Here is a 12,330-nt window from a genome sequence, read left to right as displayed (position 1 = left end):
GCATATTTATGTAATCTCCTCAAACTGAACTTCAGCCATTTTCATCTCCAGTCCACCAGGTGGCGCTCTCACCAGGTACCGTGGGTTTTTACTGAGCTGGGGAAAAAAGCCTTCTCTTACTTCGCTCCATGGTCTTGGAATAACTTGCAAAAATTGCTCCATCTAAATGATCTAGTCCCATTAAATGAATTTAAGGCCATGTTAAAATGTCATGTAACTCAAAAATGTAACTGCCCCATGTGACCTGTTCCTTTCCTCCATGTGTAAGTTTGTCTACGCTGTATTTTCTGTTTGTATTGTAACTGGTGTGCCGTCTTCACCAGGTCTCCTTTGAAAAAGAGATTTCAACCTCAAGGGACTTCCTGGTTAAATAAAGGTTAAATAAAAAAAATTAAAAAGCTACGCATGTCCCTCTGGGTGTAGTGTGTGCAGGTCCCATTCCCTGTGGATGTTGTGATATGAATGCGAGCTGTCAGCTCACCGTAACGTCTCCTTTATGACGGCCTTCAGGTAGGGCATCCTGCTCAGGTCGTCTGTGGTCGGCTCTCGTCTGTCCGGACACACGGAGTTCACCTCCGTGGACAGGCGGTCCTGAGCCCTGCGGTCCCTCGCTAGGCGGTACAGGGCCCACGACAGGGTGTTCGAGGTCTGCGCTCCGTCAGCAGGAAAAGGAAGGAGAAATCACATTATTGTACAAGACATTGACATTGCAGTTTCAAACTAAAGTGGTGGAGAGACCAGGGGTCAAAGTGGGCCAGAGCGATCAGGAACAGTGTTGGATTAATAGGTAAATTAATCTAATCTGCAGTTTCATACATCAGCGTTTCCCTGTTTGTTTCAAGTAACACCAAATATCCATTCTGTCATGAGCCCATGCATGAACAAGACAAAAAAATGTAGGTCAAATCTGTTGAAGAGTGCGTTGTCACCGGTTAGGAACAGCCTCAGTGGTTAGTAACAGGTGAACCAGCTTTAAAAGGGACCTTTCTTTAAGTGCTGTGTAGTGGATAGAAACTTTAAAGTAGTGAGAAACTTTAACGTGTTACATGTGAGCTGCTAGAATGACTAAAATAAACACTTAAAGACTTATTTGCACGTTCTGCAACAGTCTTGGGTGTGCATAGTTGTTGTCCTTCCCTACTTGTTAGTATATTAATGGTTTTATGAATGAGTCATGGAGATGTAATGCAGCAGAACAGAACAGAACAGGACCCTTGAGTTCTTTTGCAAGACCCTGTGTCATGGTGATGGTAATCATTTCACCAGAGAGGCTGGGATCTGTGTGGTTGGCATGGTACGTGCTTTCTAACTGAACCATGCCGACATCGTGGCACGTCTTCTAACTCAGATTTCCAGATAGGACATCCAGCTGAGAGTTATAACTCTGCCTACAAGCCTCAACCCCGCCTGGGAATGCAGCCAGACGAGCTCTGCGGCTGCTCCTACACACAACAACAAAACCAGCAGCTGTCTCTGTTGCTGATTCCCTTAAAGTAATAACTCTACTATTAACTATGGACAACTAAAACTAGTTAAATAGTTCCCTTGGTTTCCAGACTGGAACGTGTTCACGGCCAACACAGACAAATCATTTGTGTGTTTGGTGTCATTTGTTTTGTAAGTCACAGGTCTCAAGATCCACATTCTTCAATAATAAATACTTTCTACTGGAGGAAACATTCTTCTTCCACTAAATCTCAGAGGGAAATATTGTGCTTTTTATTGAGAACTTTAGTTATTAGTTGCTTTGCAGACGGCCTTCTGCATAGAGCCTTTACTTCTGGTCCTTTTAGTGGGGCCGCTAGGTTGAAATATTCACAACATTTTGGGCTAAAAGCAACTTATTATCTGTTGATCTGTATTTCTGTCCTCATGCTGCACAACCAAGTTCAAGTTCAAGACCTTTATTTGTCCCTGAGGGGCAAAGTTGACTTACAGGACATGACAACAAAGACAACAACATCGACTAAAAATACAGGATCAGACCAGATGGGGAAATAAATAAAACATTAATAGTTTAAGTCCAAATGCCTTATGTGCAGACGTTACCTATTCTTTCCAGCGTTAAGCAGAGAGATAGCAGAGGGGACGAAGGAGAATTTCTATCTATTTGTTTAGTTGGTGGCCGACTGAAGGAGGAACCAGAGGGCAGCGACTTCAAATTCTGCATTCAGGGGGTGAGAACTATCAGATATGATGGATTCTGCCTTGTTAAGCACATGTCTATTGTACAGATCAGTATCAGATTTATACAGATTGATTGATTGATTGCCTCTCTGTGTGTGTGATGTTTTTTCTCTACCCGAGGGAGCCCTAAACAGTGAGCCAGAACCAAGAAAGAAGCCCCGGCCCAGCAGCGTGAGCTGGTACCCCCCCCCCGTCTCACCGTGTCCACGCCGCCCAGCAGCAGCTCGGTGACGCTGATGTTGACCTCGGCCCTGCTCAGCGTGTCGGAGGACAGCAGGTAGGCCAGGAACATGCCGTCTACCGGCTCGCCGCGGCCCAGCTGAGCCTCCATTTCAGCAATCCTCCGGTCGATGAGGGTCTGGGCTGCGAGACGGACACACAAAAACACGTTCCTGACTTAAAATCCACAAGTGGAAACCCAATATGCATGGATTAGTTCAGGTGTTGTCTTCTGCTGGTGCATACCTACGTCGTAGAGGTCGTCCCAGGCCTGGACGAAGCGCCTCCAGACGGGCAGGACGGCGCGGCTCCAGCGGGGGAGGAGGAGCACCGTGTCTGACGTCGTCAGCATGGTGTTGACGGCGGCGATGAAGCGCAGCGTGTCTGTGGGAATCTCCTCTTGCAGGCAGCCCAGCCGCGTCTCAAACAGGATGGAGGAGATGGCTGCAAGAGGTCAGAGGCATCAGAACCCGTCCCCCAACTACCCCCTCGACCCCTCTGAAGGTCACCGAAGGGACTCTCACCTTCAAAGCCGAACTTGTAGAGCTCAGCAGCCATGTCTGAGACGGTGGCCCGGTCCTGGCTGCGACTGCGGAGGAGCTCCACGCGACGCAGCAGGTCTCCCACCACCTGGTTGATGACGGGGGCGTAGGCCGGCACTTCCTGCAGCTTCAGCATCTTGGGGTTCAGCACGCTGCGGATCCGGTACCACTGAGGTCCCGGGCTACAAAGTAAAAGAGTTTTAGTGGTCGTTTTGAGGAAGATGTGGCCGGTGTAACGAGGCCGGTCTGCTCGCTTCTTAAGGGAACGACTGTAAAGATTAACAAAGAACATGTTGAGGGCGTCTCCTCTCTAACTGGGACGTTCTGGGACTGATTGGTGGGATTGCTGATGACGAAGTCCACACAGAGACACACTGGTAAGAGATAATGAGGTGTAACCATGCATCAGCTGATTTAAATAGCTCACTACTGTGTTGTGTTGACTTCATATAATATATTGGATGTGGAGTTTTCTTTTGCAGGGAGCAAATGTTCCTTCCTGACTATTTAGCAGAGCTGCGTCCGGGGCTCAGCGCCGCCCAAGAAGATTGTGATTGGTTTTAAAAATTGCAAACAACCCAGAGCATTTTTTTTTTCCTATCCCAGAATGCATCTGTGGTGCAGCCAGACCTAACATACTGTACTTTACATCAAACCCAAACCTTGCATGAACAAATTAAAGGACTACTTATGATTTAGGATCATATTTATTCTGGTGCACTTATGGCCTTTATTTGAAAGGACAGATGAAGACATGAGAAAGGGGGGAACCCACAGCTGCTGCTGCAAGGACTGTCTTTGTACATGGGGGCGCACGCTGAACCAGGTGGGCTACCCAGGCGCCCCTTAAGGACCACATTAACTGATGTTTGTGGCCATTATTAGTGACATCTTTTCTGTCAGATTGAAGGAAGAGCCTTGTGTGGTCCTATGTCTCGCCTCACCTCACATGCAGCCCGTAGGCCCGTCCCCTCAGGTCCAGGTACTCCTGCCAGTGGGGCAGTTCTGCTCGGACCGGGTAGCGGCCCTCCTGCTGGGTCACCTGAGCTATGAGCTCCGGGCTCGCCACGTTGACGATGTCGAACGGGCCAAACCTGGAGCGCCAGATGGGCCCGTAGAGCCTCTTCTGGACATCCTAGAAGATTCAGATTGCATCATTACAGCTACTGCAACTACAGTCCCTGACAAAAGTTTTGTCGCTTATCTATTTTGTAGAAACACCTGCTATTAACCTGACTTTTAATTAATCATTGGTGTAAGAAATAGCTCATATGAAAAGCTAAAACCCTCCCAAATGATGTTCAATGCACTGAAATAAATTAGTTTCACTAAAAAAAGATTTATATTAAACAAGACAGAAAGGTCAAATTTTGGCAAGACAAAAGTTTGTGCCTATACAGAAATTGAAAAAATTACTACAAATACTAAAATATGGCAGCAAATTAAATAGTGGTGCAGTGAGATCCAAATGTAATATCTTGTATGACTTCATGAACTTGAAGGACTGGACCATGCGGTTTTGGCAAGGATTCAGACCATGGGTTGATGAAGTCATCAGGAATAGCTAGGAAAGCTCCCAGAGTTCATCAATATTCTTTGGTTTGTCTTCCATGTTCCTTTCATCCTACCCCACATATGCTCCATGATGTTCATGTCTGGTGACGGGCGCGGCCAATCCTGGAGCATCTGGATCTCTTTGCCTTGAGGAACTTTGAAGTGGAGATGGAAGTATGGATGGAGCACCATCCTGCTGGAGAGTTTTGGCCTCTTTATGGGTGGGAATATAAGAGGTAGCTAAGATGCAGTGGAAATTGGGCTGGCCTTGGATTTTGAGCCAACAAACGGTCCTCTCGAGCAGTTGTCTGCGGGTCTGCCTGACCTGGGCTTGTCAAAAAAAATGTCCAGTGTCTTCAAAGTTTTTTTAATCCTCTGACTTGACGCGAGAACACTGAAGGTGTCTGCCACATCAGCAGTGGATCTGGTCTTCAGCTCTTAATAATCCAAACTTGGTCTCAGGGTGAATCTTAGGCATGTTTGCAGAGGTCTGTTGCAGTTGATGTGAAGGTCTAGTGTACTGGGGTTGTTTTATCACACCTGAGACCGATTGATCCATTATTAGTCCCAGGTGAAGCTCATATGACAAGGCGACAACATAGTCTTTGCAAACATGACTCAGGGGCTTTACCAAGTGTGAATATTAGAATACTTTGACATTTTCTTTTTGCACTGAAACTATTACAAAAGCTGTTGGGATTAAAATGAGCCATTCTTGTAAATAAATCTGATTAGAAATATATTTCAGCGGCACTTCAGGTCAATTTGTACACAAGCGACAAGACTTTTGTCAGGGACTGTAGTGTATTTACTTTTTAGGTAAAATGTTCAACTAAAACACAGCATACGGTATTTAATTTCCTTTTAAGTGCAGGCCTTTAACATGTAAAGGAATATTTGCACACTGTAACATTCCGCTTATACTTATATGAATAATAGAAATGGTTATTCGACTGCTGTAAGTTCGCTGCAGCAGTTAATACATGACAAACAAGTAACAAGTCAAGTGGAGTTTAACAAAAGAAGAATGAAATCTCAAACAGTCGGAGGATCCACAAAAAAAATCTGACTGTAGGCTACTTCTATTATTAGCCTGCTTATGAAAAAATACAACAGTCAAGAAGCCTTTATAATAGAAACTCAGTCAACCTGTGCAGATTAATAAAAGCTCAAATCGCATCTCTCTCTAAGAAAAACCACAACTCCAAACTTGTAGAAGATGCTTCAGGCTGGAAACTTCTGTTGGTAAAGCTGCTTTTGTTCTTCCTGGCAGTGAGGCAGGTCACATGGCTACAGTGCTTTTCAGAACGGTACTGTAGTTGTTTTGTTTATTTTTGAACATGTATTTCCAAATGTCAGAGATTTCCATGTTCAAAAAGTAGGAAGAAGTAAAGACCCCCCCCCCCCCCCCCCCCCCCCCTTGTACCTGCAGTAAGTGGGCCTTGTCCGCGTATCCTTTGACGAATAACCAGTACAGAGTGGTGGACAGACTGGGCCCGGGCAGGTCATCGATGGTCTTCAGCTTCCCCGCCCCGCTGCTCGTGGCCTGGTCCTCCACGGTTCTCCTGGCTGCAGCGGTGCTGGACCGGCGCTCCGGACCGGGCCGGACCACCGACACGGGCCGGGCGCAGAGCGTCGAGAGCCGGAGGAGAGGTCGGCGGGCCGCCGCCGAGAAGCCCATCGTGGAGGGTGTGAGTCTGCTGAATGTGCTGGTTCGGTTCTTAGTTCAGAGACTTTAAAGAACAGAAGTGGAGCCTACATATCCCGTAGCAGGGAGCTGTAAAGCCCGGTAATAACTACGGTGTATGACGACCTCTAGTGGAGCATGTGACATAATGACATCATGTTGTTAAAGCTGTAACTAAAAGTGTTCCCCATAGCCTGTGTGTACACACACATACACATACACACACATATACACATATATATATATATATATATATATATACACACATATACATACACATATACTATATACACATATACACACACACACATACACATATATATATATACACATCTTATAATATTACACATTATATATACATATATTACATATACATATATAATGTATATATAATAAATATATATTATGTATATATATACACAACATATATATATGATATATATACACATACACACACACACACACACATATAACAATACAGTATATAAATAATTAATAACACACATATACACATATACATACAGTATATATACACATATACACAACATATACTATATACACATATACACACACACACAACACAACACTATATATATATATATCAATATAATAATATATAGATATATATATATACATACATACACACACACACATATACATACAGTATATACACTTACATACACATATACTATATATATATACACAACACACAAAGTATATATACACATATAACTACACACATAATAACATACAGTATATATACAACATATACAGATACAATATCACCAACACTATCTATATATATATATATGCTATGGTCAGTACAACTATATACACGTATACTGTATATACACATTTGTATACATACACACACATATGTGTATATATATACACACAAACATATAAACACACATATACTGTATATATACACACACACACATATACTGTATATACACATACACATACTGTATACACACATATATACACATACATATATATACAGTATATACACACATATAGTACTACTATACAGTTAAATGTTATATAAGGTCAAAAAAATAATCCCAGCTAATGTCAGTTTAAAGTGTAGTTACACGTTTTACAGTATAGACACACGGAAAATAGACAAAGCATATTTTATTTTGTTAATTTCTTAAGGGCATACAAAGTTAAATAAAAGGCATTCAAGGCAGTCGAATTCTTTTTTGATTTGATTTGATTTGAGATTAAAAATTAAAAAGGTGACTTGTGATGTGGTTTCTCCATTAAAAGGAGGAATCATCTCTTTTATAGGAACGGTTCAGATGTAGCAGCTACTTTCTGCTGCCCCGGATAAATAAATAAAATAAAGTTTAAATACATTTTAAGCCAGAGTTGTACAAAAACCTCAACGATTATATAGGATTTAGTCTATTAACAAAAAAAAAGACTTTTAAATTCAGATGTTTGTAAAAAACTTGAATTCATGTCTGAGCAGAAATCTTTCATTGAAACAAACGCAAACACATTCACAAAAAAAGTGAAATAAATATCTTTTATTGTTTTTCGTCGTCATAATAGTAATTATGAACACAGAGCTGTCGCAATACTCCAGAATTTTGCCAAAAAACAGCAACCATTTAACGGCACTGCTGCGTCTCTCAGGACCCAACCATGCATAAAATCCTCCATTTAAAAAAAAGTAAAATAAAAAATATATTAAAAAATTATGCGTACCACAGATATACAGATCTGATATAAACAGGCGTATTGGTCACAAACCAATCAGAATTATAAACATGGCTTCTTTTACAATACAGAGACCAAACATGTGGGATATAATTGGACTTTTCTTTTCTTTTTTTAAAAGGGTACATTTTCATTTTATACATTTGTACATGATTTTTTTCATTTATCATCTTTTTTTATGTTCTCCCCTCCTACAGGCGCTGTGTCCAAAGAGCACAAATTGCAGTAAATGCGCGCGCACACACACACACACACACATTCAGACACTAAAGAGAGAACGACAGGTGTGTCTTGGCGTTTGCAGATGATAAATACTGGCACCGAGTGAATCCACGGTGGTGAAAGAGGCCATCTGACGGTAAAAAATTAAGACAATACATTCATATATTGAGACACACACACACACACACACACACACACACACACACACACACACACACACACACACACACAACACACACACACACAACACACACACACACACACACACACACACACACACACACACACACACACACACACACACACACACACACACACACACACACACACACACACACACACACACACACACACACACACACACACACACACACACACCACCCACACACACAAAAAGTCTTAAAATGTGCAAATGAAAGGTCGCTGAGCAGATGAGGAATTGGGGGGGGGGGGGGGAAAGCAATCAGTCAATCAAAGAGTGCATAATGAAGTGCGTATCCAGGGGGTTACCAGTGCTGGCGGCATTCAATGTAGGCCACCTCTAACTCAATACAACCACCGATGTTTGCAAACAAAATCAAGATTATTTTCCTCCTCTGTAGCTTCGTTTGGAGACGTACCGTTTTGAAAATGCATCCATTTTGTTGCGGACTGCGGCTGAGCGTTTACCACAGAGCTGCAGTTCTGTTTAACAAGCGCCTTCAGAGAAAGTCACAAGCTGGGATAAAGGCTCTGTGTGGGTCGACTCATGACAAAACAGATCAGTGAAGCCCTGACAAACAAAAAGCCAAAAACCCCTTTCCTTCTGCTTGTAAACAGGTGCAATCAGTAACACATGGCTCTGTACTGACACCTAGTGGCCGCGGCAGGGAACTACAACAACAATCAAATATACATTTCGGAATCATTTCCTGGAAATAACTTTAATTTGGTACCGATTACAGATGCTGTATGAGTTATCATTTCTGCTATTGGGGGGGGACCACACACACACACACACACACACTTCTTTAAAGCTATAGTGCGTAGCTTCTGTCTCCCCCATGAGGATGATACAAGCCTTCCGTGATCACCTCCCTCCACATACCCATCCCATCCCACGCAGTTGCTAGTAGCCAAGGAGAACACAGAGGATTAAAAAATATAATGGACTCTTCAGAAGGGGTACGCCCTACAGCTTTAAACCAATCACAATCGTTTTGGGCATGACAGGCTTTATACCCACACTTATTGGAAATGTTTGAGATCATTATAGAAATACCGTACCGTAAATGTACCAGACCCCAGAACGCCAAAACTGCATTCTGTATTGTACCAAACATTTTGCGTACCATTAGACACCTGACAACTATTCACCACTGTTTAATTACACAAGTCCGGGAAGTTCAGATCATGTCCAACATCTTCAGAAAATCCCAACAGATAGGGTGTTTTTCTGTCTCGACATATTACGATTAACTTGTGTTGTTAAAATATTACTGATTGCACCTTTAGTAAGCAGAAACCTGCATAAACACTGCAGCTTCCTGTCAGCTTTGACCTATGTACATGCTAGAGAAAAGCTTTAGATACCGTCTGTTAAAATCTATTATTACGTTGATTAGACTGCAGCTGCAGCACACACACACACACCACACACACACACACACACACACACACACACACCACACACACACACACACACACACACACACACACACACACACACACACACACACACACACACACACCACACACACACACACACACACACACACACACACACACACACACACACACACACACACACACACACACACACACACCACACACACACCACACACACACACAGAGAGAGAGATGATTCGGTCAGATTAACAGCAGAACATAGAAATGGTTTCACCTCATTACGTCTCTGCAAAGTTCATTATTTGGGTTTCTGCAGCCTAAACACATATTAAAGACACTGCACAAGCCAAAACTACCGAAGAGCCGAGGAGATTTAGGTGTGATCGGTATAGGTCCACGGTATGATTGATGGTGTTGAAGAGTACAGCAGGAGTAGTGTGCATGTAGGTGTTGAGTTGTGAAGCCACAGGCGGCACATACAGCTGTCTGGGTCTTACTGGTGCATAGTTATGGAGCCAGTGCTATGAACACAAAGTCCTATTCAAACAGACGGATGTTAGGGAAGCTCGGCACGGGACGAACCGGCAGCGAGAGCCAGCACACGCTGAGCGGAGTGTTTGTGGTTTGGCTAAAGTGACGAGTTAGCATCTGATTTTGGAAAACGACAGCGAACGCAAGCGCTGATTGTTGAAAAGGAACGAAGCTGTGAGATACTGTAAACGTCTTCGAGTGCGAGGCTAAACTTGTAGGAGTGCTCGTAAAGGCCAAATAAACGTAAAACAAGACATCGGACACAACAAAGTGCGTTGATGACGCCTTAGCTGGAAAACAAAGCAGTGGAGCAAGAGCCACCTGTAAATATACGTGGGCTGAATGAGGAGCAGCGTATGACACCGATAGAAATGTCTAAACACTAAACCAACAGCGTCATACAGCCAGGCCGTCGGCCAATCAGCTGTGAGCTTCTTGCCTTGCCTCTTATTTACAACACGCCTCTCTCCTGCTTCCAGGAATCAGCTGGTGTCCCGGCAGAATACAGAAGGTCTCAAACCGTCAAGCAGAGCTCAGATTCTTGGTCTGGTAGGCTTCCTGTGAGCAAATGTTTCCCGATTTAACTTAAAATGTGGTTAATTTCACTAGAGCTAGAGATCAAGTTCATTATTTTCTTGATTAAATTGTTTGATAAATAAAAACGTTTAAATTAAGCTTTGTGTTTTCCTTGATCCAATCATCCACAATCCAAAAGGTATTGAATTTTCCTTCACAGATGACTAAAAGAAACTCTAAATATTCACTTGTTTGTGCTTTAAAAACAGCTACAAATGTCAACTAGTTCATTACAAGCTTTATGGTTTCCATCCAGTGATTGGGATGAAATGTTCTGCTCACCAGTCAGATGTCCGTTCGTACATTTCCAGAATGTGAGCTGCTAAAACGAAGCAACATTTATCAATAGTGAACTGACCGGGAGGCCCATTTCTCACACTAATCCCCCTCTGATCTGCCGTGACAATAGCTCGACCAATCAACAGTGAGACTCTGAGAAGCAGAGGAGAAGAAGGATGCATTTCAAGAGAAAACGGCTGTTGCCATGTCTACAGACTGAAGCAGGAGTCCCAATCCCTGTCAGAGTACCAGTTAGCTGCTTCATCCCAAAATGGGATGTCCACCACCACTACATTTCACTATTAAACCAGCGGTTTCTTTCAAACAGAAGGTCTGGAGGGTATCTGGTTCCCAGCCAGAGCAGGCAGGCGGAGCAGGTGAGACCAGGATGCTCCCTGCCCAACACCAGGAGTCCCTGGTGCAGGAAAAGGCAGAAACGGACATAACGGCTGAACGGAGATCAGCTGGATTTGGGCTAACGGTGCGAAAAAAGGCAGTTCATCCGGGAGGCAAAAATAACACTGAGAACCTTGAGGGTAAGAAGGATGTACTCAAGACTCACTCCAGCACTGCGTTTTTAACAACAGAAAAGGCACACGGCAAAGATGGAGGAGGAGGAAGAGGAGGGAAGGTGGTTTACAGTGGAGCAGACAGACAGAGAGGAGGAGGAAGAGGAGGGAAGGTGGTTTACAGTGGAGCAGACAGACAGAGAGGAAGAGGAGGCAGAGGGAGGAGGGCAGGGAGTGTTCTCTGCATCTAGGGGTTTCCTTTCGTCTTTAGCAGCGGGCCCAGGTCCTCACCCGCGCTCTGGCTTTTGGCAGGAGACTACATTCTGGGGTCGGGTCAGCGAGTCAGGCATCCCCTCCTGTAGGTCCACAACACCGACACTATCCCACTCTCAAACGCTCGACGTACAAACATCAAAAAGGAGACGTTTACAAAGAGGAGGAAGCGCTCCACCCCTCCTTGTTTGAGAAATTAAGGTGCAACTTGCGGAGAAAAATAAAATAAAAATTCATATCCTCTATGGCAGTCTCATACAAACAGAGACAGACACACCCTCAACACACCCCACCTTCTTCCAGCCAGGTCCTCCTGGTCCAATGTGGTTTCAGCATGGAGGAGGCGGGGTCAGACGCCCATCGGGTAAGGCCGTATCTGGCAGTTTAGCAGGCAGGCGGGGGGGGGGGGGGGGGG

At 43.9% G+C, this 12,330-nt stretch overlaps 1 protein-coding gene across 2 annotated transcripts in view; it reads right to left on the bottom strand.

Moving 5' to 3' along the window:
* The window catches only part of cyp27a2 (cytochrome P450 family 27 subfamily A member 2), a 25,045-nt gene extending 18,779 nt beyond the window's left edge, over positions 1-6,266 (bottom strand). For both annotated transcript variants that reach the window (XR_004327892.1, XM_032506203.1), the window contains exons 1-6: positions 5,929-6,266; positions 3,893-4,083; positions 2,931-3,130; positions 2,653-2,850; positions 2,387-2,550; positions 482-648 (exon numbers count right to left, since the gene is read on the bottom strand). Coding sequence is in view for 1 of the 2 variants with exons in the window: in XM_032506203.1 (XP_032362094.1) it covers positions 482-648; positions 2,387-2,550; positions 2,653-2,850; positions 2,931-3,130; positions 3,893-4,083; positions 5,929-6,183 (1,175 nt within the window). In the remaining variant the exon portion in view is untranslated. The remainder of the gene's footprint in view (positions 1-481; positions 649-2,386; positions 2,551-2,652; positions 2,851-2,930; positions 3,131-3,892; positions 4,084-5,928) is intronic.
* Positions 6,267-12,330: the final 6,064 nt, after the last annotated feature.

The sequence above is a fragment of the Etheostoma spectabile genome, chromosome 24 (genome assembly GCF_008692095.1).
Source record: "Etheostoma spectabile isolate EspeVRDwgs_2016 chromosome 24, UIUC_Espe_1.0, whole genome shotgun sequence".
Taxonomy (NCBI): domain Eukaryota; kingdom Metazoa; phylum Chordata; class Actinopteri; order Perciformes; family Percidae; genus Etheostoma; species Etheostoma spectabile.
Note: the sequence above shows the minus strand (reverse complement) of the source record. Positions and strands in the feature narration are given on the sequence as shown.